At 42.3% G+C, this 27,215-nt stretch overlaps 1 protein-coding gene across 1 annotated transcript in view; it reads right to left on the minus strand.

The window, feature by feature from the left end:
• The window catches only part of LOC117231704 (diacylglycerol O-acyltransferase 1), an 87,745-nt gene that overhangs the window by 52,909 nt on the left and 7,621 nt on the right, over positions 1-27,215 (minus strand). Inside the window, exons 2-4 of the mRNA XM_033490375.1 lie at positions 23,272-23,400; positions 15,942-16,036; positions 3,815-3,867 (exon numbers count right to left, since the gene is read on the minus strand). Of these exons, the coding sequence (XP_033346266.1) occupies positions 3,815-3,867; positions 15,942-16,036; positions 23,272-23,400 (277 nt within the window). The remainder of the gene's footprint in view (positions 1-3,814; positions 3,868-15,941; positions 16,037-23,271; positions 23,401-27,215) is intronic.

The following is a 27,215-nucleotide window of genomic DNA, read 5'->3' on the forward strand; positions in this document are numbered from 1 at the left end:
TTTCAAGTTTTATGAACCGGCCAGAGCCCGGATAATCGACGAAGCCGTACATCAGCCGGACTAAACTGAAAGGGTATTTGTCCAGTCCGCAACTAAACCGACGGCGACCGGTACGTCAGAGCAAATATTTACGAAGCGCTTGACCCAATTACGTGGGACAAAAGAATACCATGAATTTCAAGGGAGGTCCGGCAAATTGCACAACTGAAACATTTACGCGCGTGCAGCGGACCGCGGATGGAGCACACGCGGCGACCTCCGTTCGTCTTCGCGGGCACAAAGAGAGAAAACGCACGAGGGCGGAACGAAACTGGCATAATAATTCCGTTGTAACAGTGGTAGAGACCTCTTTGACTGCGACGAAACGATCACGGTGACAGAAAGGTATTAACAGGAAATGGAATTCCGCCTGATCGAATTAACAGGACATGTTAATCGAGACAAATGGATCTATCGGGATAATCAGGCGAGCTAAAAGCCACGCTAATACTCGTCCCGTAAAACCGTGACATTACTTACGACGCGTCCTCCACTCTCGACGTTAATAAAACGCGGCCATTTGCATTTTAATTAGTAGCACGCTTCAATCTTCCGCGTTTTTTTTAATCTATTCTCTTTTCCCCCTTTCCTTTCCACCTATTCTTCTTTTTTCCTCTTCCCACTTTTATTTTATTTCCCTTTTTAACGTCATGTCTTCTCATATATATTACGCGCGATACGTTTTACGAGCTTGATAGAGAAACTGATCCCAGGAAAATTGATAGGAGACGCGAAACAGGGTTGAAAATTGCACCGCGCGGATTCCCGTTAGTTTTCGGGATTAATTTGTCATGTATTATTCATACATAGGGTGATTATTCGTGTCGTCAAATTATTCATAGTAGGTTGTTGCCGTGCGATCGTCATTAGTCGAATTATTACTCGATTAGCGGCCGACGATTAATCAGGCTATGGTAATTATCAAGTTCAGCAGGCCGGTACTGCCATTGGTACTATTTGTTACAGACAGGAAATTAGCTCCCAGAAGAATGTAATTTCGACCGCTGACTCCGAGCGATATACTGATTATACGTTAAAATATATCGTTTGCAAGCGACTCTTGTATATACATGTGTTTGACAAAATTTAATTAAACCACACACGTTTCATATAAAACGTAAATATAATTACCCGTTTTGTTGAGGGGGCGAACGTGGGAGAAACAGGTAGAACTTTCTATACGATGACTGTCCCTGTGATTGTCCTGATGATAAACAATCGTCATCCGATCAGTTTGTAATTTATCAACGTGTTACAATTAGCTAGATCTTTTTAATCGTTAATGAATCTCACCTGATTAAAAGTTGCACGAATTACCGAAATTGAGGTATCAGATATATGTAGATATGCAAACACGTATACGGATATTGAACTTGAACAGAAAGCACGGGAATCCATTCTAATTAGCGACGCAGGAATTCGAACGCCACTCTGCTCCAGGCGACAGCTGAATTGCGACTGATTTTAAAACAAATTTAACCCGAAAAGGAGTACGCTAGGCGACAAGGACGGTAAATATTTCGTCTCCTTTACGTACCTGGAATAGGCACTGCGATCCGAACACGTAAATATTTACACGATTCGTTTATATTTCAGAATACGCAGAAAAACCATAATAAAAACAACCCATTCATCTGGATGAAATTTCAGTTTTTAAATATACGTAAAATTCACTTCGTAAACCTATTAATCAAAGCGAATTTAACAAAATTTCTGTTCTTCCTTCTCCAAACAATGAAGCCTAACGACGAGGCAGGCTCTCCGGTCAGATTTTTAAAATTCGTGCAAAATTTAGATTTACGAGGATGGATTTCTGCTGTACATTGATCGATGTACAAGGTAGTCCCTGAGCGGAGTCAGCACGAGCAATGTTTACGCTGACACGATACTAGACGTGTATTTGCGTCATCGCCAAGGGGAATATACGATATAAGGTATATAGACGTTAGCCAGAGCATCGCTAATTCGCCTCGGCGTAGGTAGAAGGGATGAGAGAGAGAGAGAGAGGAAGATGAGAGTCACGGTTTGCAACGTGGTCCTTACGCTAGGCCGATCATCAAAACTGCGATGTGCATTTCATAGCCTAGTCTGACAATCTTTACTGCTTCGAGATAAGAAAATAAACTCTTTAGATTTTATGTTAAACTCGCTATTATCGCGTTTGATAAAACTTCAGCCTTCACGACATTGTCCCAATCTCCCTGCTCGATCCATGGAAATAAGTATCACCGCTGTGGTTCGTAGCTGAAACTGTCGATCGAATCGATTCGAACCAGTGAAAACTTCCACTTTTGGTTAGCTGGGTTCATAATCCGTTACATTAACAGGGTAACCGAATTTCCAGCGGTTTGTAAAAGAGAGAAACAAATTGAAATAGATTCGGGGAAATGTTTCTTTCGGCGTTAGCTTACGTGCTTCACCGACATAGCATGTCGACTTAATATCCCGCAAACTGCACCTGCATATCAACAAGCTTTCACTTAATAAACTTCGTTTAATCCGCGAGTTCTGTCTATGTGCAATTTATGCTGATCCAGCTGCGAGCAAGGTTTCTACGAGTTAGTTCGATTTCCAGACTGATTTGATTAGAACTGAAGCTTCTACTTGGTCAGAAGAACCGTACGCTTTAGCCATAAAATTCTCGTGATTTTTACGGAACTGACGTGACTCGCATATCTTGAAACGTACTATAGAAGAGATTTTAGTATGAGACAAGGATTGTTTCAAATATGAAGAAATTTTTTGTACAGCGGTCTAATTGGCGAAAAATTATTTCCGCCAGAAATAGAATTACCGGTGGGGTTGATAGCGGCGTGATTATGTGACACGTACAGAAAATCCATATATTCTTTAAGAACGGTCTGCGCCGGAGTCGTAAACTCATAAAGTTTCAAAATTACTGACCAGGAAATTGCTTTCGTGCCGTTGAGGAACTATAAACGAAAAAATGTAATTTTCAAAACGTAAGTAGCCGCGTCCGTGTTGACTTTACGACTCGAGCTGGTTCGCGGTGCAATCGTTTCTGCGAACGTTTCCGCGGAAGAGAAGAGAAATTAGAAATTAGATTTCTGTTTGTGAGGTACCGGCGCGATAATTATCGATCCACGGGGTCGTTTGAAACGCGATTTCGCGCCGTATCGCGAGCAACCGAGCCTCGTTCGATTATTCTCTGGAAAAATAAAAGGGAACGACGGGCGTTAACGCTTCCCGATAGATTCACGGGGATGAGAATCGACAGTTTAGCAATGCAGGCTGTAAAAGGCGTTCCCGAATCGGAAGCAACATGGTCGGCTTTAATACGAGAAAAATGCAACGATCCGCAGCAGCTCGTCCCTTCTACACGTCTGCCATTTTTGCTTCACGAACGTGTAAAGTTTCCGGCAGCGACGCCATATGCTCCAGATATTATTATTAGTTTAGTTTAGCAACGTGCTTCTTGCCAAAAGGGGGGAGGGGAGAGAAATGGAGGAGGAAAAAAAGCAGCCGCAAAACAGGTGAAAAATATTTTTCCAACTTTCGTCTATTTCCCTCTTAACCAGCCGGCACGCGTTCGTCCCTCCCTTTTCAACGCTATACTCGGCCGATTCACTTTTTGTACTGTTCTGTATGTACCACGAAAAAATGTATAAATTTTCCTGCACGCTCACGCGTAAGAGAAAGTTTTTTAATATCACCGCGCATCCTGTGTCGTTCGTATTAGCACGAGGAATACGTTTACCGCGGTTCGTTTTAAAAAAGTGGTTAGGTTACCGGCGATATTAAAAGGGTTACTCACCACTGACAGGCCCTTTTCGATCAACAAGCAGAGGCCTATGGGTACCGTAGAATCTGCAACAGGCCAAAAAAAAGATATATTGAAACAAATAATTCAATGATGCCGACTGACGAGTGAGAGGAAGAACGAACGAATTCCGGACAATCCATTCGCCTGGCGAGTGGCCCCCGTTCGTTCGTTCATTCGTTCGTTCGTTGCCTGCTTTTTCGAAACGACAAACTTTCAAAAGGTCAGTAACCCGGGTTCCAGTCCTCTGCAATTGACTGCAGACAGCAAGTGACGAGGGTCTGTCACACGATGTGACGTTCCAGAGGCAATCGAAAGGATAGCGAAAAGGGAGCAAAATAGAGAAAGAGAAAGGGATGACAGGAGAAACAGTAGCGCACGAGGTGAAGGCTGAGCATCGAGGATAAACGTTACTAGTGATCGAGCGCCTCGTTGGTTGGTTGGCTGCAAGGGATAACACACAGGGCACACACGTATACGATCATACACGAACAACCCTGTGAAAAAAAAGGGGGGGGAAACCGATATCGAGCTAACAGAGACGAAAGTAACTCACCAATAAATCAGCTAAAACAGCGCACGCTACGAAACGAAAACCTGATCAAAAGTCGTGTTCCTACAAGGTAACAAAAACGGATCGTATCTTCTTTGGTATAAGAAACAACAGGTATGGTGGTTTTGATAAATGTACCTTCGAAAACGTAAATCTTGCAATTACGGTCTTTACGGAATTTGTAGATCTTGAAAATATTCTCGAAATATTTGGAAAATGGGCGTAAAACCTAAAAAGTTCGTGCGTTAAAGTTTCAAAATCTGGAAATAGCCATCAAAATCTGTTAATTTCAAAATGATAGTTATAGTCTGAATATTTCAAAGCGCCCACTAAACTTCGAATATCTAAAAGCGATTGATATTCATAAAAGTTTAGACGACCGTTTGAATTTAAAATGTTAAAAGTAAATATCTACCATTATATAAAAAAAGAAATTTCATTCTGCGCTATAAAGAGTCAGTGTAAACTTAAACCTGAGAAAAATAGGCGGGGATTATGTAGAGTATTATGCGAGATATATTGTTCGCCACGGTTTTCTAGCCAGTAATGAGCCGTGACTACTGATTTTTTAGGCGCCTCTCGTTTCAGTTGCCGCTCAAAGCGTTACATAATTTCTAACATTTAAATTTCTTTCCTCCACTATTTTTTGCTTTTATTCAGCCTGCTTTTATACGCTTCGTTCCATCCTTCATCATGCAATCTTACTTTTATTACGTTATAAGCTTTTTATAGCAAAATAAAAGAGAGAAAGGATATGGTTATCGAAATAAGTAGAACTCTGCTTAATATTAGCAACGTATCATAATCAACTCCTTTATGGATAAAAACCAATCGGAAATCAAATAAAGGAAATATTGGAAAGTTGGGAAACTTTCCAAAAATACGAACCCACAAATGAGTTGCAATAGAAACATTCATAAAATACGAAGTTCATTCTCCGTTCTTTTCTTTTATCATTCTTTAAGCAATTTCTAGGATTTGCCGAGTCAAAACACTTTGGTAGATTATGCAGGATTCAACGCAAACCAGCATCATAGCACAGGTACGTTCGTACGATTTCATTTCGAGTGGTTCGTCCTCATTCTTCGAAGTATCGTCCGTCCCAGCGGATAAAATATGACGAAACTTAAATAAGTTTAAGAGATGCAACCGTACGATAGGCACGCCCGCAAAATTGAGAGCCGCGAGGTCCTTGCGGAAGCAGGTCACGGATCTCAAACACTCCGACATTTGCAAATGAAAATGTTCTTTGCGTTAGGAATATCGACGTGAATTAAACCGCGACGTTTTAATTATGATAAAAAGGTATTGTGACTTTTTGTCGTACTTTACCGACACGATTATCTATCTTAATACTTAACCAACGACGTTAAGTCCAATACTTATATACTATACGATATTACTATAGGATAAAGGCGTAACAAAAAAAAAAGGAAAAGCTTCGATTACACGAACGTCGAATCAATTTTATTTCAACTGCTTTCGATAGAAGAGTACAGCGTATGGCACGTACGGCACTTGAGGACATAAAACGGATAATTAAAAAGGAATTAACGACAATTACAGGCTATCGCTGGCAAAATGAAAACAGTTGCTGTCCGATGAATTCTTTGCTATTTTACAAACAAGTCGATATCAACGTGCTATCTCATCCGCGATCGTATTCACACCAGGGCCGGATAACAAACGTCAAAGAAGCGACGTTCGAAAATTGAAAAAGCGTATCACGAACGAGGGTGAATGATGGATAATATCTCTTGCTAAACTTTCGCCAATTTCCGATTAGTCACCAACGCGTAGATCGAAATCAATCCTCCAGCTCTTCCCCTCTATTTTATTTCATTATTAACGGGGCCGGCTAGAACACATATCGATGAGCCTGTCCGGCAAATACTTCGTTAAATATTTTTTTGAACAAACAATCGCTCGATCTCGTTGTAGGCCGGCTTTTGTTTGATTAAAATATTTGCGCGTGTGGTTACCTTGATCGCACAGCGTTAATTTTTCGAATCAACTGTACGATTTCGAATTGATTCCAACGGCTGAAAGGAATGCATTGTGAAATCCGATTTACAGAAAATCGAACAGCCAAGCTGGAAAATATAGTCGTCTGGCCGTACGCGTAATGCCTAATTCTTTTCACCGACAATATTTAATTTAGTTGGTTACATTTCGAACGCACTGTGTCACCGAGATACCGACCACCGCCAACTTGATACCATCGCGCGTTGAACATTTTGGTTGACAGACGCGATATCCTCGCGTTTTTCGGTTGAAAAAAGAAATTCAAGTCCAGCCTGGCTCGAACCTCACAAAAGCGGCAAATAAAAAAAGAAGAGAGTAGGAAAAGTGGCAAAGGGAGAGGCGACGATTGTTTTTTCATGACCGACACGTGTTCCCCGTCGACTAATTACGAGTTCTTTGAATTCGTACGCGTTTTACGAGTTTCCAGCATTTTTCTGGCCCGTACCACAGCGATTCGTGCACGCGTATTCACTGTGTGCTGAATTACGCGCACGTGCGGCCGCCTGTACCAAGGAAGACAAATAGACTTGATCGACGAATCAAATGCGTTGCATTAAGCAAGGGAGACGTGAAAAAGTCGGTTAATTATAGAAAAGACAATTAATAGAATAAATAGCGTTCGCGTGTTTCACTATATTTTATCGGACAACATGCAAAGCACACGAATACACAGTAGAGGAAATAAATTTCTTCTGAAGTGGCGTTCAATAAATTCACTGAAATTATTACGAGTGCGCCTCGACTGGAAAAAATTTGTCATTATTTCCGAAAGAGGTACGCGAAGCTTTTGTGGTTCGTATAAAATGTAATTTTTAAAAAATCAAATCACACAAGATATTCTGTTTCAATTTTCCTTTTACACGGTTGGATTTTTCTATGTTCGTTCATCCGATATTCCGTTATCCAATCGCAATAATAATTTTAATCGAACTAAGCTATTAACAAAGGAATTCTATGTTTCGAGTTTATTATTCGAAATGAGAAAAGACACGTCCTTTATCGCATTACCATTTAAGAAGACGTTTCGCGAAAGCAGTTTTACGGGAACACGCATGAAAATTTCACCGATTTCAGCAAAGTGGGTGTATCGATAATTCAAGAACCGTATCGGTTCGGCGTGACACTAACATATCGCCACTTCAATCCTCCCCCGTTACTTAATGAGAACAAACGATTCCTCATATTTGAAGGTACAACCGAATCCCTTGTTCCTTCAGCTGGGACCCTCTTTACTCTCGATTCTTTTCCCTATGGAAACGACGCCGCGAGAAAGGGAGAAAGAACAAATTCAAGTGACGTTGAGTACGGCTTGCTAATAGATATTAATGGAACCCCTTTTGCCGTGGAAATACGACCGTTTTTCCATGCGAACGAACAGCAGGGCATCTTCGTTGCTTCGTATCGAGTGTGAATAAAAGAAGAAACGGGAACTAAAAATACGGGTAAAGATACTAAAGAATATAAAAGGAACGCGTTCATATCGACGCTGGAGAAAAATATCCGGAAAAATTAGACGACAGGAATAACCATCGGAACGTGTTATAAAAGAACAATAGAGTATACGCAAAGTATTATACACAATAGAAGCATGCGACTTGAGTTTCACGGTCTCAATGCATTTACATAACATCTAGTTATCGAATTTACGTCGCGTTTCGCATAATTGAATCGTCGCACGTATACGTTCATTTCTTTGATTTCGTCGATGAATTTATTGTATCACGATGGAAAGAAACTTGAAGGGAGACAGTTTGTTTGCACGACAAACGCATCGAATATGTCGATGATACACAGCTACGGCTACGAAGCCGATTAAATGTTGCGAGACTAACAGGAAATTGGTTACATATATCCCGATACCATGTTTACGGCTACAATTTAAACGAGAACGTCCTGGTTCCTCGCGACAGTTTTGTTTTCACGGCATAACGGTCATGATAAAATCAAATTTTATGCCCTGCTAAAAATCTGCTAGCATAACAGGCCGACATGTTATTTTAATGAATAATTGTGTTCGACGATAAATACGCAGGACGACAATGAATAGCTGCGTGTATCATTTTATCCAAGGCTGATTAAACAAAATTACACTGTACACGGAACAATAATCCACTACAGATCGATTGTTAGTGCTCACAAATAGAATATCATATTACTAGTTCGCATAAATTGTTCATAATTGTCGATTAGCGAATATCATTCGGAGAAAGAACTAAATAAAAAGTACGGTGATCCTAAATCCTGCGCGTATTAACGTGTCCGCAATTGTGGTAAACGCCAGACGCAAACTTTCGAGTTTCTCTGGCGCCGAAATTCTTCCGCGAATTTCCTAATGAGCCACGGCAGGCTGCTCCCTAACGAGTCAGCCGTCGTATTAACGGAATCAAATTTTTCAGGGAATTCATCGGGAAGGTAGCGAGTACGAGTGAAAAAATTTTTTCTTTCTCTTGTTCCTTTTTTTTCCAGCAAGAGGAAAAGACAGAGACGAGATGAGCAGTGGTATCTGGGGCCTCGAGGGTAATCGACCTCCACTCTTGAGCACCTCTCGGATCTCAGCCGCTAATTAAGACTTTTACTTTTTCCTTGGTAAGTCTCTTCTATCTTCTCGAGTGTCCGGAGGGTGGTAGAAGGAGGACACGACGACAACCGGTGTTGGTTGCGGACGTGGGTTCGTGAAAAACCGTGGAGCGAGATGGCGCGAGTGCACAGCTGTCGGGAACGGGACTAAGAGGATGGCCGACGAGATAAGATCAAATCCGAGCAGGCAAATTTTAATTATATCCCGACATCGAGTTGGCAACATTCCGTCGTTTTTAATAAAACTTTCGTAAAAAAAAAAAAAAGAACGGACTGGAGAATGGCGGAGGATGGGAGAAAAGCCGAAGGATTTTTCATTCGTTGATCTCCTTTGCCGTGCAATTCGCCAACTGCATTTTATAATTTATGTGAAAACGATTTGCACCGTGATTAAATGTTGAAAACAGAATGAAATAGACGTGAATAAAGAAGTTGGCAAAAAACGTTACGAGAGAAGCTGTTTGTACCTATTTAATTTAATTAGTATTCTGGCGCAAGAAAATTTGAATCGGCCCGTCGAAATTTCCAAAATATCGTTAATAATATCTGGCGTATTTAATCACCGGTTCGAAGGGAATGAATCACGTGGAGGCGCAACGGGGACTCTATCAATTCGAACGCAATTTATCATTCCGCGGTTCGTGATAAATTACAAAAGGGCTGCAGATTTTGAAATGGGGGAATTACGTTGCTACCCTCGGCGAGGTCCCATCGTGTCGAATAATGGTAACTAGAGATCCGAGTAACCTGCTCTTCGCGTGGATCGTCAAGGGTACCTACGGTTTCGATATCGGAGTCGAGATTCTAAATTGCGCGCATAAATCTCCGACGGTGAACGATTCGCAAAAGCGAGGTCGGGAAAGCAGAGGGTTAAAGTCGCATGAGCCCGCGAAAGCCTTCGTTCGAATAGTGCGAGCTCGATTCAGGATCAAGGATATATGAAGAGGAATAGCATGGAAAAACAGGCCTGACTAAAGAGAACGAAATACTTTGAAGGTTGAAAACGAGAGAGAGAGAGAGAGAGAGAGCAAAAGAAAGACAAAGGGTGCGCTCGAGATATAAATACTCGCTTGGACTCGAGAGATGAGGAGTGAAAGCAATGATTTTCAGTCGGTAGTTTCTTTTTCTCCTTTTTTCATTCTCACGTCTTCTTCCTCTTTTCCTTCCTTTGGTCCGCGTTTCCCCTTCTCTCTATTTCTTTCTTTTTCTCCATTGCGAGCAGCGGCGTCATCATCAACCAGAAGAGCTTCACAAGTACCCTAAACCACGGGGTGCCGAGTGCTAATTACGAATAATTATGAGTACTAATTAAGGCTTCCCTTTGCAGCGGCGCACGAATTACGAGCAAAGCCGTACGTATAATATACCCGTGCTTTAACGGCGCTATTAAACGCATGCTAACACCATAGAAATGATCAGCTTTGAAGACACGCAATGTACCCGCAAACACGAAACTTTCGATGGGTTCTCACGTGCACCGGGGACAAACCCTGTCCCTCTCGTTTACGTGGAATTATGTAAATCGAGCGCGATTTAATCATTGCTTTACACGCTGTTACTTCCATGTTTTTCAATTTTCTCTGCTACTTTTGCAATAAGCGCTGGATTAACATGTAAAAATGGTTTAATGAGCGATGAGATATTGATGAAAATTTCGACAGGATGAAACAAATTGTCATTATCGAAAATATATCCGTAACAAAATTGTCCGCGATGCGCTTTACCAATGTATAAAAGGCTATCGAACTTTGAAAAGATTTTAGCCTACTCTCTTTATCAATGAAAATTCTGTCTTTCGGATGACCGGACGTTTATAGATCGTGTTTCAAGCAAAACAGAAAAGTGTACCCATTTAACTAACGGATCGTGAAAAATATCGTCAAAGAATTTATCAGTCAAAACTCCATTGAGTTTCCACGAATCCTCCAAGTCTCTTTCTTTTAAATCGAACGTATTACCCCTTAATAAGAACATAAAGGGTCTAACGAAACACCCTTTGCTTCGAGTTCGTGGTAAAAGATGAAACATTCTTTGGGTAATTCCCTTCACGAAACCCGTTGAATTGCAAATATGTTTCTTGCGTGGGTAATTGGAATTCGATTTCCATGCCCGGATGAATAGCCAGCCGAGTGCACAACGCAAAGTCGACAAATGTATCTGATAAGCACGGCATTTAACCGACTGCGTCGGCAACGATACGACATTAAGCCGAATACGCGGATGGTGGATGCGTGAAAGGCTTTTTGCAGACGCAATCTCGCATATAATTCGATTATTATAGCCTGGTCCGTGTATAGGCAGTGGATTAAGTAATTCATACGTTGATTCGTGCGCGTCTCTATCGTTTCCAAAGGCTGTGTCTCTAACGCGACTAGACTACGGTTCCCACAAATTTCCCTGGTGCTACGTGAAAATCAGTTTCCACGATTTTGCCACCGCTACGAACAGACAGGAACGATGTACACACGACGCACAGTCGAACCGACGACGCTCTATGGTCGCCGCGGAGAAATAAAATCAGCCGCAGAATGAATTAGGGTCGCCGCTATTGGCGTTGCGGTTTTTTGTTCTTTCCCTTTTCCAATGAAATTTTATTACATCCTTTCGTTCGAATTACCTCCGACCAAAGTCGAGAAATTTTTCATATCCACGTCAATTACCAGTGTTGGAGAAAGTTTAACATTCCTCGTAGCCCAAGAATAGCTAGTGATACCTGCCAGCTGTTTCTCTCCTTTATTTCTTTTCTTCTCTCTTCTCCATCCTCGTTCCTTCTGCGCAACTACATCAATGGGAAAAGTTACCGGAGCCGTAATTCGATTTGAAAGCGATTCCTCCAACCGAATCGGTACATCGCGCAAAATGGAGCCGAACTTTACCGGACCGTCGATTGTTTCATAGGCCGGCCATCGTTGAAACGACGGTTATGACCGTTAACGAGGCCATGGAAAAAAGCGCCGAATTATTTCTTTCAATGGCCGCTTTGCAGCTACCACTTTCCACCGGCTAATAACGTTCTCGCGGTTTTCAACTTCGGGATATTTTTTCCATCGCTGTTCCTCTATCCTCTGCCGAAAATAAATTTCAATGACTGGTATTCCAGAATGCGAGTGCATCGATGCTATTAATTCCTCTCTGTTGCAGCAGAAATCTGCTTCAAGTGGCTGATATCGGTGATAATTACTTGGATTTTTCGCGCACGAGTTGCTCACGATAACGCCACTCGATTTGTGTCGCTCCTATACAGGCGAGCTATGCACCAATGGATCCAAATACTGGAAGAATTATTGATTTCATATATCAATTTGTCCTTGTTCCGGTTACCGTCACTTGCAGCTTAATTTAAATCGCGTTCGGTCTTCCGAGTTTCCCTGATTTCTGTTCTTCCATTCCTTCATAATGTTTCATCCATTAGCGTGGACGGCGGAACGATCGAATGTATGCAAGAATCTTGAAACGTTTAAGGAATTGATTGGAGTTTACTCAAGACAGATTGATTTAAGGCTGTCGGTAAAAGAAGTACGAGTTTCCTTTCGCCAAGTCGAATCTGAAATCTTACTTCGAAAGATCGGGTTTCTTTAAATAAGAAGGAAAAGGTAGAGGTTTGTAAGATTTAATATTTCCACGGGCAACGGTTACTTTGATTTCAAGCAGTTTACTCTTGACTATTTTTTAAGGATATTTTTCTAGCAAAGTTAAGGGGATTTAGTTACGTCCTGCGCGACGTTACAAAGACTGCAAAGCAAGATCACAGCAAGTCTAACGCCATCTGTTTGTTGCACCCTTTCGCATTTGCTCTTCACTCGTTATGTCACTTGAGAACCGTGCGCATTGAGTTACAGTTAACTTTAAGTTTCTCGAAACTTGGCGTCCCAAAACTTCTGCGAAACCATCAAACGGACGCTTGCTATAGGTGGTCCAGGAGGAGCATTTCCCTCGAAAGAAACGCAAGGGCTGAAAGTGCGTCTATTCTCTTCCCCTCTGGTCCACTTTTTCTTCCACCTCCAATTCCGGTGAGTCGAAGTTGTGCAGTTTCTTCAACCGGAATATGTGGATTCGAGAGAAAGGAACGTACAAATGCGGACGTTTTTATCGCGTACGAGTTTTTTTCGCGCAATTCAATTATACTCTTAATGCAATGTCTGTGTTTCGTTTCTCTGTCGACGCCAGGATGCTTTCGAATTTCCGAAAAAGAAATACAGCGCGGGCGTGTTGTACAATGTACGATTGTTTGACGACCGGATTCTCCGGCGCGAAGAAAAGCAGATTTCGAGTATTACCGGTGAAACTTGAACAATAATGTCATAACGCATCCCTTAACCCGATGCCCCTCTCGACATCAATTCCCGTGGCCGAGTGCTGTGGCGAAATTGCATCGCGCCGTCGCCACCGCGGGCGCGCGCCCCTGTAAAGTATGCAATTAACGCTTGGCGTGCGCGTATGAAAAATACATTTCCCCGTGGCCTATCAGATGGCAGTCATTCTGTCGGATCAACGAAACAATTCCGTTGAAAATGATATCAGAATGCGAGTGGCGACCAAGCGTCAACGGCACGTTAAGCAATGAAAATTCACCGGGTCTCGTAAAGCTGTCAACCTCTTTGGTCCTCTATTATTCAAACTTCGAAAAGATTAATTAAAACTGGCGAAAAAACAGCTAGCAACCTGACGGGAGAAGTGTGTCGGACGGCTAATCAACGTAGAAACCGAGAATAAATCACGGAGGTCAGCCGTTTAAACGGTATAATTCGCGCTTCATGACGTCCATGGAATAATTAATCCCCTAATCGCGAAAGAGCGAGCCGCGAACTCAGGGAGGTCCTGCCAGGGCGCCGTTTAAAAAGCAATCTCGGCAGCCAAGCCGTACAGGAGCCGTGAAAATTATTATGCGAGACCCACGGCCACCGGATAGAGGAGGCAACACGCCGGAGGGCTGTATTCGCTTCAACGAACGAACTAGACTATAAAAAGAGGAAGAAGGAAAAAGAAGGGAAAGGATGTTAAGGCTCTGCAGTAAGGAAAGAAGGGCTGCCACGACGAAAATTCTAAAATATGAGAGCTATTAACCGTAGTTCCCTATGAGCATTACCTTCCCTCATGTGTAAATAATGCAAGCTACCTCCCCCGGATCTCCGCTTCTTCCCTCTTCCCCTTCCTCTTCCCCGTTGTTACCTTGCAGCCTCTCTAACCCCGTACCTGTGACCCTGTACGTGTAATCTGCAGGCTTGCACGCGGCCGTACAACCCGCCGGCGCAGCTGCGGAACGAGAGTTTAAACGCATATTCACGAGGTGTTTCCGAAGCATCCAGGCCCCCTTCTCCAAAATCAGACGCCGGAGGTTCTTTGTAAAAGCGTTACACAGAGAGAAAGTTTCCCAGGGAGAAATTAATTTCGCTATCTAATCGCGAGGATAATTAGCCTTGAGAGTTGCGGAGTATCGACAAATTGATCAAGAGGCTCAAGAGGCCGGTTTTAGTAGGTCATTTCGTTGCGTTGGCTACTTGTTGTGTTAGTCCTGATATTCTAGGCGTAGCTAACTCTGTAACTGGCCGAATATTTGAAACATTGTACCCGTTAATCGAGTGAGTCGACACGCCGTGCAAATTCCACGTGACCGACTGTTGTGCAACGCGAGAATTAATGACAACGTACAGGTTGTTAATAAATTACCAAGCTGAACCCACGGGCAACATCCGACAGAGGTGAAAATGTTTAAGAACAAATCACTCGGAACATTTTGTAAATATCAGATCGTCATTTAAAACAATTACTTTCGAACGCTACGTCAGAAGAGAAATTTGTCGGTATCTTACAAAAAATGTTCGTCGCGTATTCTTAACGGCGTACGTCGTGAAAATTCGCCTCTTCGTGCGTAAATTCAGTCGGGTTAGCCGGACTCTCCACAGCTCAACCAAAGGTAGAAACCAAACATTCACGACTCCATGTACTCGCACTGGGAGCGAATGTCGTGGTTCCAGTTGAAAACGTGGATAACCGACTGCATCGCACGGTAGTAAAAGGACAATGCGCAGGCAGCGGTTGGCAATTCCAAAAACGGGCTTGGTAGAGCATCGAAATTTACGCGTACCGCCACTTTGCCGCGCTAAATTTCGTGCCTTTTAAGTCAAGCTTTAAACGACGATATAAAGGGTCGTCCTTTCAGTGATAAATTTGAATTCAGCCAGGATCACTGCCTCGGATGGCCAGTTTGTCTACGAACCAGACCCTTGTGGCCACCTTGGCTTTCGACTGACGCGTTACGATAAACGCGGGACGCGTTAAAACATGCTTTTGAAAATTATAGTCAAGCAGGTTTTTGAAATTTGCTAGGCAATTGTACGAGTTCATAGCAGACATACTATCGTACGAAACCAATTGTTTACCAGTTGTTACATCGATTCAGTTTGGTTTGAACTTTAGTTTGAACTTTTGATTCTAGTTTAAGTTTGGTCTTGGTACGAGTTTGATTTTGGAACAACAGAATATAGAACCGTAATCTCAGTTGAAATTGTCCAGAATCCTTTTTACTTACAATAAATATGGTATCGTTTCAATTCTCTGTAAACGTTTCGGTCAAAATTCTTATACAACAGTTATTTTTGTTATCTTCTCAACCCGCATGTCCAACGTAGATCCGCACGGACGAGTCACACGCTAATTACTTTTACATTTAAATTAGCAGTTTTTGCTCGCGTTCCCGACACATATTATCTTTTTACACCGCCTCACTTTTACGTAGTACGTTTCTATTTTCGCGCTTTCGAGAAAAGTCGAGTAAAATATGACGGGAGAAATACGAGGAATTTCCCTGAGCGCGTACATTGCAATTTTTGCGTGTCTGATAATTGTATATAATATGTAGTCTAATATTTCCTGTTTGATCTTTATCTATAAAGGTACAAGCATCTCGCGTGCTTCGTAATTTTCTGTTTCAAGAATTTCACCGTTAGAGATCATCGATCGACTTACAAATGATGAGTAGAATCGACGGATGCTCTTCGCCACCTTCGTATTTGCCGCTGAAGAACAGGAACCATTCCCACGGATCCACTCTGAGCCCATACCTACGGTAGGACAAAAGAAAACAGTATGTAAACACTTCGGGAAGAAGAAAAATGAAGGAACGCACTGTTCGTTATTATCATCCCCCTGTCACCCTTGTAGTTTTATTTACGAAGTCACGTGACGCGAGTGTCTACATCGCGATACGGGTCGAGGGGCAAAGGCGTCGTTATTAACGTCCGTTTTCGGTGCGATGCTTCTCACGGGTCCTTGAAGAAAGAAGATTCGAGACACGAAAAAGGGAAGAGCGAGGAGTAAGCGAAATAAAAAGTCACAGGCCCCTTGATCCCTTTGTTCTTCGGGCAAATAATAAACGACGCCCTGCGCTCGCTTCTAAAATTTAAAAGAGGGCGATGGACACGGAGGGAGCAGAAATGGAAAACGATCCTCTTCCTCTCTATTCCAGCCCTATCCCATCCCTTGTCGTGTAGCAATCTCGCGGATAAATAAATCGACGTCAGCGAGATTCGATTATGGAAAAACTAGCTGATTCCTCTTTCGATCCGTGTAAATCCTGTAAATCGTCGTTCCACTGTCTATTAAACATACTTTCATCCGAAAGAAAAACGACTCGCCAGTTCACAGTACATCGAGCTCCGCCCCGTGACCAATTTTTATAGCTCTATATCGACGAGATTTATCGTGCGCCATCGTATCAATCCGAGCCATCAGAAACGTTTGTTGCACACGACCGCCGGCGATCATGGAAGACAAACGAACTACATTCGTGGTCGGCTAGCGAAGGAGAAAAAAAAAATTGAGCCGAAAGGTTAACCGACACTAATGGCTTCAGGTCGAACGCGTCGGCTAACGATGATGAACGAGGCTTATAGGTGAAGTAATTAAAGTATTTGAAGTGGGCGCGGTTCGACATGGGGCCACGATATTTATTGGGACGCGATCGCTGGCCTATTTCGTTCTTTTTTTCTCCATGTACGTCCACAACCACTCCTTTTCCACACCCCTCCGTCATGCCGCTTTTTGTCAGCACAAACGCAATCAGTCACGTTGACGCGGGCAACTATAATTGAAGAGCGAGCTGGAAAAATCAAACGTTTATAATTGATAGCTACTGTGCGTACTCCATGTACGGTGGCGAGCCGAAAGTGATTCGAAAGGGAACATCAATCCTCTTATATTACCATCCGGTAAATCACTGGTCGGATAGAATGCCGCGTGTATCTTTGTGCAGTTTCACCGATTGAATTGTTAAACACTTTGCTGGACCGCGAAAAAAATCGATACACGTCACCGTCTATCTAGGATTGACCGTGGTAATACGAGTTAATTCCTATCGGCGATGTGAATGAAACATACAAAGCCGTGAAGGCAACGAGACATCGAAAAGCGCTTTACCGATGCTGCGAGAGAAAGAATGACGCGACATGGAAACGATGTATTTTGTTTTTCGAAACCAATGGACAACATGTAATATAAATATCTTGATTTCAATCGTAATATTTCCCCGCCGCTTTTTTGACACGATATGGAGTCGTATGAAAATTGTATGAATTATTCAAACGTTAATCTCCGATGCTTTATTGGAGGCTGGTTTGCGGAAATTGTAAAATAAACTTGCCGCAAGTTATAACAAAAATATCCGCTTTCATGCTATGGAAGATAGTTACGACAAAACACGAAGGTTGTCATTAGGGATACATTCACGTACTAGGAAAAGGGCACGGTTAAAAGAGCGTTACGATAACTCTCATTTTCATCAGTCTTCATTCACCACGGTTTCTAAATTACCTATCAATTTCTTCAAGCACATTCTTTACTTGGGGAGTGGAACTAGCTTCTAATACGAGTGTTTGTTGTTACAGGAAAATGTAATTTGCGTTGCGTTGCGCCTCAATTATTTATCATATCAATATCATCAATATACGCAATAGACACTGAAAAGAAACGTAGTCAGACAAAAATAAACTTACTCTATATATAAATATGCCATTTTTATTGGGCAAGTCATGCTCGATAAAAAACAATCGATAACTCTGGCAATCAAAACTAATACAAATTTATGAGAAAATCGTTGAACGATAGCTCTATCTCCTATCTGATAAAGGCTAGCCATCTCCGCTCGCGTTCATCCCTCGTCGTTACAACACAAACGTAAAACTGACAGTACGTACAAAAATTGCAATCGACTGTCTCGGCTTTAGAGGCGTGGAAGTGTACGTTTCCGGCTTAAAAGTTTATTGGATTTATCAAAAATACGATGATCGGTGGTTGTTTACTCCAGATAAGCCTGATAAAGTAACCGAAACAACATGAACTCGAGGAGATATCCGAACCATCGAAATTCATCGATCTAAGGCGTGAGTAGGAACGATATTAAATTTCTTTTGCCGAACGAGAATAGCCGTTCTGATCTGGGCGAACCCGTTAAATCCGCGCCCGTTCTTTGCTCATCGAAGTTCGTTAATACAGCGTCACGATAAAATCCCCAATTCCACGTCGATCCAGAAGAAGAACGGAGATGGATAAAGAAGGTGATCGAGAAAAGAGTCGTACACTCGTGTCGAGCTAGACAGAGGTAGGTAGGAGGAAAGGTAGAAGAGAAAGAGGATGATGGCTGGAGAAGTTTAGATTGAAAGAGTTACGACGTCAATATGAAACGTTTTTGTGTAAAAACGCGACCGCGAATGGTTCGCGTTAAATATTAATAAATGAGGTCAGGGATGAGGATGTGGTTTATCTTACACCGGCAGCCGGTGAGCACGTTTACGTTGTTACCTTTTATCGTTGGTCTAAAGAGAGTGGCCGCCTGCCACGACACGGCTCGGTGATTTGATAGTTTACGCGATCGAGCTATAAATGAGCAGAGGCGCATTGACACACATTAACCAACACGTTCGCGTCCCTATATAAACCGGGGCAAGCAATATTTTTCTCTCCTATCGAAACAGTCGAGACTCCGGTGTGCGTTCCGGTGTAATGGAACGACATGTAAAAAAAGCCTTGGCTGTCTCTCTAGAGAGGCCACTAGCTAGAAAGATCAGTGACCTGTATGGTCGGCCGTGCCATCATTGATACGATTTAAAACCTCGTTTAGGGGTGTAATCCGGTGACCTGGATTTTGTCCGGCAGCGCATGATCATCTAATGGAATTTCAAGTTCATAGTGTAATTGGCGCGATCCGATTACGAGTACAAAGGTTTACCGTGCAATCTGTCAGATTAAATCACTTTCCGTGGGTCGTTAATCGGATTAAAGTGCTGGCGAAATGTGCATGCAACTCGGCGTAAACATCCAACAGTAGTATCCTCAATTAGACTCAAAAGCACGCCAACGACTAGCGATCGACTTGTCAACGAAATTGCGTTCACAATTATTTGAAACGCGCATAGAAATTGATATAATTAAATAAAACGACGGTCCTATTGTAATTAAATTCGACACGAAATACAGGGATAAGCACGAGGATGTAGAACCGTAATCTTTACAGCGCGTAAGTGTTCATTTTTCAAGTTAGTTTGCAGGAACTCTCCGTCATACAACGCGTACTCAACTTTCACTTAAACGCGTGCTTATTCGTGCATACACATTCACACGGACACACGTCAACACATAAGCGTGTCCATAAACCTGAATAAATCCTCTTAAAACAGACCTAAAGCTACGGACACTTTAGGCCAAACTCTAAAGTAAACTTATTTCTGCAGGATAACGCACTTTGAGCCTTCCTAGTGAGAATGTCGTTCTAAGCTACTTGGAAATAAATCTCATGACGGCAGCGCCGCGACCTCCGTTCCCAAGGGATACAGTTGTGGAATCTCTAGGCTCCGATGATTGATTTATGGCGCGGGAATATCGATATACAGAAATTGAGAACGAAGATAGCCGAACGGTACGGAAACAGTGCGAAACGGAAGCTATCGCGATGCCGGAAACGACTAATGCCATTTTTTCGCGCTCGGTAATACCGGGCAACGGTACAGTTCCGAGGATTCTCCGACTATAGCTCGAGTAATCCGGATGAACGGTGGACGAGTTTTATTTCTCGGTATGACGTGAATCCTTGCGAAAATCGCGGGCAAAATAGAACGACGGAGATGTGAGCGTGACACGATGAATCCGACTGTCTCTCCACGACGAACCCGATATCGAATCGTCGAAAATTTCCAAAGCCGGACATTGTAATCGTTCCTACGAATATGAAACTCGCCAACGAAGCTTCAAAAAATAATGGCTGAAACTTTATCGCGACTCTATACGCTTTCACGGTTGTTGTTCAAGGGTATTTGTTATCATTCGACACATCAATGTATTTTTGCTCTTTGCGTTCGCTCTTTCTCGATTTCACGCAGTACTTTTAACCGATACGACGGAGATTTAAAAAATCACAGGGAAATAGCGCGAGTTCGTTATTCGACAGACGGAGAAGAAGAGCATTCGCTCGTTTATTCTTCCCTTCGGATAATTTTATAACAAGTTCCGCGGTTTTTATTCCATACTTGCTTTGATCTTTCGTGAATTCATGAATTTCCGCGAGGAATGTTAAACATAGAAGGACGTTCGTCTTATTTCGCCGTTTGATTCCATCTTCACGGTTTCACGAATCGCGTCCTCGTAAACTCGACCCATTAAGAATTGCACGAAGCTTCGTACAGTTCTAGTTTAAGTGCATAAATTATGAGCAGATCGTGGACCTTTCAAAAAGTTTCTCGGACGCCGCTACGAGAAAAGACAAGGGGAGGGATAGAAACTTCGATACCTCTGTCTTTCTATCTCCATGCCTTTCCACGGACTTTTATCGATAGAACCGGAGTCCTTCGCCGAGAGTCTCGATTAATTGAGTTTTCTTCCTACTTTTTTCACTTCGCAGAGAAACGTCCTCCCACTTTCTTACTGTCGTGTCTCTTTCAAGCTCCATCCACCTCCACCCACGTTTCTCCGCGTCGATTAATCTCGATCGCCGTGAAATCGCGTTGCTTGCTTCGCCCTATTCTAGTGACTCGACAAACGAACGCTTTTTCTTGTATCCGTTCCAGGCTTCAACAGATTTCTTACGAATTCAATTATCATGGAACAAGTGGAATTTAAAGAGGCACGAAAAATTCATCGAATATAGGCGAATGTATCTATCGGCTGAAATGTATTTGAAATAGTCTATAACACAAGTTCGTACTAACGATAACAACTATTACTTGATATTCTTTAATTTTTTCTTTTTTTTTCGTGGAAGTAAATAAGAAAAATATCTTATCTTGAGCCTATCACGATATAGAAGGCTAGCCAGAAGGCTAGCATATTTTGAGTCGAATAAACTACTCCAAACTATTTCAACACTTCTTCGGCAAGTCACTCTTCTTCGAGAAACTTGCTCAGACGTCTAGATAGATGGTAATTCGTGAAAGAGAATCACGCAACGACTTTCTAGCTCAATTACACCCTCTTTTTACGTTGCTACATGTTCAAACGCAATGTTAAATGTGTCCGTTATAAGGATGTTCGCACCCACACCCTTTGTAATCGAAACCTGCCTTTAAGAAGACATCGAAAGTGTCTAGAAAGACGCTGTTGATGATTCAAGAAATAAGGCGACAATATCAAAGCAGATCAAAACTTCCTAGAAATTCTACGATCGGAGAATAATTTGCTAAATCGTGTTGACTGTCTCGAGAACAATTGTCGCTGCTAGTCACGCGTGGAATCATTTCCTGTGTTTGTTCGGAAAGTCTTCAAGTGACCTGCAGCAGCGTTTGTTTTAGAAAACGCTTCGAGAATAGCCCGAGCAATTACGTCGCGAAAGTTTCTTTCGAAAGTTTTTCTACGCTTAACGAGCGTGATAAATTTCTGTTACGCGCTCCCAGGAGCTAGCGGACCCGAGGCCGAGAGTTTACAACGGCGATAAAAATCTCGTTGAAATTATTCATGGGCCGAGCTTGTACTTCGCCCTTCTCCATTCAACGGCCAGAAAATTGGTAAAGGAGGAGCAGGGGGAGGTAGGTTGTGTCTCTCGCGTGGCGAAATCTTTCGTTCGAGATCAGACTCGCGACACGCTGTTAATTTTAATCAACCCGGCAACGAAAGAATCTCATTTACGCCGTTCATAAATTAATTAAATTTTAGACAGATCTGTCCTTGCGGCAAATATCTACATTTCGCAAGATACATTCAGATATAGCGAGTTTGGCGAAAATCGATCCGATAATTCAATCGAGATTCAACCAGCTCGTAAATACATAGATTCTGTGAAATATAGAAATGCATTTATTGGCAATGTTATTGACATATTAGCGTGGCTAAATTATATTCGCCTTTTCACGTGTTAATTAATGCGCCCATACGTGTATCTCTGGTAATAATCTTTATAGCGGTGCAAAGATTTTATCGGGACCATCGATAATGATGTAGTTATCGAAATAGGTTAGACTGCCACGAAGACTTTGATTTTCGACAAGAATGACATCAATAGATCCAGCCAGAAATTCTACATTGTGTCCGAATGACAAGGGAAATCTCATTTTTCACTATTGACTTGATTGATCCCTTTTTTGTTTCTACCATACCGGACGAATTTCAGGTGAAAAAAAAGCTTGGGAAAATCCTCCCAACGTATCTCAAGCTTTACTTCGTCAGTTCGCTGATTAACTAAAATTTATCCGTCGTTCAAAGCTGCCATGCTGTTTAATTAAAATTTAATTTGATATTTTTTCTTTCGTAATTTATTTTTCGTCCTTGTCTCTTTCCCTGGTCTCCGTGACAGCTTGATGAAGTTGTCGTTCCCAGGGATATTTCCCCCTTTATGGTATTATTCGAGGCTCGAGCGAAACCTTTCGCATTTAGGGGCTTTCCTTCGTGTTTTTCACGCCCCATCCCTTGACCAGTGGCGTGATCGAGAGGTCTACGCTTCGATAATCCATTTCGCACGTACATTCGAAAAAATACCCCGGGGACATATCGAACGCTCAAGCTTCAGGTATCTTTGCAGCGGATAAAGACATCAGTGTCACGAAATGACACTGGTTTCTTTGATAAATTACGCTCGCGACTACGCGCCACGTAAATTGCTACAAATAATTGAACGTCGAGATTTTCGAGAATCTTCCGCATTCTTCTTGCTCTTTTTATCCATCGTAAATCCTATAAATTACTGTCTCTATGATATTACAGGGCAGTATTGCGTCCGGTGTAGTATGAAGTCTAAAATTCTCAACGAATCCGATCACGTGTCGTCCACGATACATTTGATAAGCTAGTGGTTTTATCAAGATTCTCGGTATACACTCACTTTATGAAATTTTCGAGGAGCAATCGGATTCCGCCGATGCCCAACAACAGGAAGCCCCAGTTGACGAATCCCGTGAAGTTGCCGAAGCCCGAGCTCCAGGAGAACAGACTGTCTCTGGGACGATGACATCTGTAAGGAAAAAGAACGGTCCAAGTTAAAAGAAATTCTCATTTCAAATCGATATCATACTGCTCTGGTCCGCGATATAAAGAAGGAGAGGCATCATAGATACATCACTAGAATAAGAATGGAACAATAAAGCCGCTTCCATACCCGTACAGTTATATGCATTTCCATTTCAATTTACGAAGAGGTACACGATTTATGCAACGTATTGAAAACATTTGCTCAAGCTTCTCCTATTTCCTTCTATCTTTCCTATCCACTCGGTTACTCCATCTTCCTTTTTTTCTCCCTTCATCCTTCCCTCTCGGCAAATATATACGATTCGTGATCCATACCACCTGAAACGAACGCTGGTAGAAACGAACAGGCCATGCCAGACAAGCGTATTAAGGACAGTTCTATTTCTGCATCTTCGAAGGAATATCGCTACCGTATCTACGCTGTATAATATAGGAGAAATGCTCGGCACATTGGAGATTCCTTCTCACCTACGACATGGAACTTCTATGGCTATTAAGTGGACAATGTTAACAATACACCAGTTCTCCATCTCATGGAATTTCAATGGCATATACAACATCGCGATGAGTGGCAAATACAAAAGCCCGTCATCGCCTTAGGTATCTCTCACGCAGATAATACACAGGGTGAACCTGAGTAATCGGCTTCCACGGACTACTGATATCATCCCTTCGTGACTGCGAGCGCGACAAGGGCTGACAAGGACCATCATGTAAACTTTTCAAAAGCGTTTTGTCTCGAAGCATAAAGCGTTCAGGGAGACACTTGTTCTTCCTCCGGATAAGACGTGCTTGCCTGAGTGTGAGAATTTAGGGAGACGAAACAAAGCACGAAGAGTTCACGGCGTTGGTTAAAAGTGGAATACACAAGTCTACTCTAACCTATGCCTTAGATAGAAATCATTCGCGAATTTTTCTCTGCCATCAAAAAATAGACTGCTACTCAGTATTTAAACTTCGATCTTCTTACTGTCCGTCTACCAAGTTCTAACTGGTTTTTACATTAGGACATGATTAAGGTTGAAACTACAACGGCTTCTAAGCCGCCATCGCAGGAAGCCACGAGTCTTAAGTATTTACAAGGGAAGATCCTACGAGCAACTCGATTGGAGAGTTCAATCCCCTTGACGTTAAGTCTACCAAATCTCAAAGGAACAATACGATACTGGATAAAACAAAATGAAAAAGTGGCACAGTGGTGTAGAAGTTGCACCGTGAACGTAATACCGCGATTAAGCCACGAAAGATTAAAGACAGCGAAAGGAAGTCTTTCCTGAAATACTGCGCCGTTTGTCCCTCGTAATTACCTGACAGAAGTCCCTTATTTCCAGCAACTATGTGCATTTAATGTGATCGTTTAACCTGGCCGCTGTCTCGAGTAAATCCTAACTATTACTCTGAATTTATGGCAGATCGTGGTAATTAATAGAGCCGCGATAAAGCCAACAGAGTCGGCCGGAGAGCCGCACAGGAAGAGCTATCTCACACTTCTGATACTGGCCACGGCCTGCATGGCAGGATGCAGACGTGTCACCGAGAACTTCCATATGCATGAGTGCTACTGTACTGGGTGTTCAAAGTGTCGCGACCAACTTGCCCTGAACAATAGGGCCAGAGCAATAAAAGCGTAAACGGTCTTTCGAGTACTTGCATATGGTTAAGGTGTACCACAGGGACCTGTACGCGTTCGCGTGAGTTGAGATCTTAAGTGGTCTAACAACTGTTACAACGTCTTTTCATTCTGACGAAATAATTCAGTGTAAACACGGCGTGATTACGATCGTGTTTAATATTTATGAAGGTTGCTCGTATCTTCGTGAGATATCTTTTAATAAACTTGGAAAGAAGTCATCTCATATCCGTTAGAGAAGAATAGTTTGCAACTCGCTGTTTCGAAAGAATCTCTTTGTTCGGAGAATTCTTTTAGAATAGAAATAATCGCAAATCTTTGTTTTATAAAATTCCACTGCCGACTGACGAGAGGAAGGGCAATGTTTCGGAGCACGGAGTCGTGATATCAGTTAGAAACAATGTATTTCCGCGAGGCTGAGGACGATCCACCCAATGACCCCTGACAAGAAGGCACAAGTTACCGTCTACTTTTCAAAGTTTGAGGGTACTCGGCATACTGCTTTTGGACCGGCATCTCTGTTTCTTACTGCTAAAATGGAGGGGACTTCTTTCCTGTAGATGCGAAAAAACGGTCGCTCCCATGGTGAGAAAGTTCGCGGCAGTTTTCAACACGACTCGTCGATGGCGCGTGTTATAAGCCCCTCGATTATTGATGTCGTAAAACGAGGCGGCAAACTTTTTGCCCGTAGGCATTCGATAACAAGAGACACCCCTCGTTCGCTGTAACGCAAAAACATGGTTTAATTTTCGTGAAAATAATCTTGGTAGACTCGTTTACGAGAAAACGTAACAACAATCGTTCCCTCCCTCGCCGTATATAAATCAAGTTCGCGGAATAATGTCATTAAAATTCATTCGTGTCCGATTTAGTTTCTTGTTGAAAAATTGCGGGCTATATGGATGTATCTTTCGATACTACTGCGCTACTTAATGTATTAATTTAAAAGTTCACTGTATCACAAATATAATCCTACTTATTTTCACGTCACGAAACATGTAAATGGAAGCGTATAAAAATCGCGTTACTATGCGCTCGACGTTATTGTGACCGCTAATTAAAAAATGTGGCCAATCGTTGTTTCCCACGTTAGACAAGTCGACGCGGGAACAATCTTCCATCCACCAGACACGCTGCATGCGAGCGTGAAAACGTGAATGGAAAGGGAAGGGAATAATCGGCGCATACCAGTAGCACGAAACGGAATAAAGAACGGTAACGTATTTTTGCATGGTGCACCGAAACGAAATAGCGAACGATGTTTTGGTATAATTACCCAACCGTGCGATCGAACCGAGTAATATGGTTTAGTCTGGAAGAGTTTTTGTAAACTGGGCGATCTACGTGGACTGTCCAAAAATCCGGATCATTCCAACTACTCTCGATTTTCCATTTGTTCATTTCAGTTCGTTAATTTTCCATTTGTTCGCGGTAAACTCCCTCAAAAACACGTGAATATCAACATTTAAAAACGCGTAAAACTCTATTAACTCTCTGGCTTATTCGAAACTAACCGTATTTCGTCTCTAAACAGAGAAAGTCTAATACGAAAACCTCCTGACCTATGAACGGGCGTATCGTTAGTTAATTACACGCTCATTAAAATTATCGATACTGATAACGAAGCGCGACGTGCTCCGTGGTCCCGCAGTGCCAACCTGAGTAATTGTAGTTCTATTCACGTAATTAATATTCGGAACGGCGTATACCGGTAACATTTTATTGCTCGGTGAATTATGCGTACGTTTTGCACGCACCAAAATCCATATTTGACGCACGGCGAATCGTAAACTTAATACGAACGTCTGACGCAACTAAAGTGCCATTATATCGGGGGATACGCGTCGTCACGATCCAAGTCATGCTTATCCGGCCGCTCATAATTCGTTTCACGATAACGGACATGGTCCAACGGCCATTATCTAAACCGCACAAGTCCATGAAAAGTATATTACACGCTGTCAACATTCGTGGTGGTTTCTATTATACGGCCGGAATTGAAAGGCTGCCAGTAGATTGTCGGTCGGTTATAGGGCAATTTCGAAATTAATAATTCGATAAGAAGATCTTTCCAAATCTTTGGAAATGATACTCACTGTTTTAAAGCATCATTTTCGCTTAATCAACTAAACAAGATACAGGCTACAGATACGAACTTGGAAATAATT

This window comes from Bombus vosnesenskii, unplaced genomic scaffold, assembly GCF_011952255.1.
Source record: "Bombus vosnesenskii isolate JDL3184/JDL3185 unplaced genomic scaffold, Bvos_JDL3184-5_v1.1 scf7180000013273, whole genome shotgun sequence".
Classification (NCBI taxonomy): Eukaryota; Metazoa; Arthropoda; class Insecta; order Hymenoptera; family Apidae; genus Bombus; species Bombus vosnesenskii.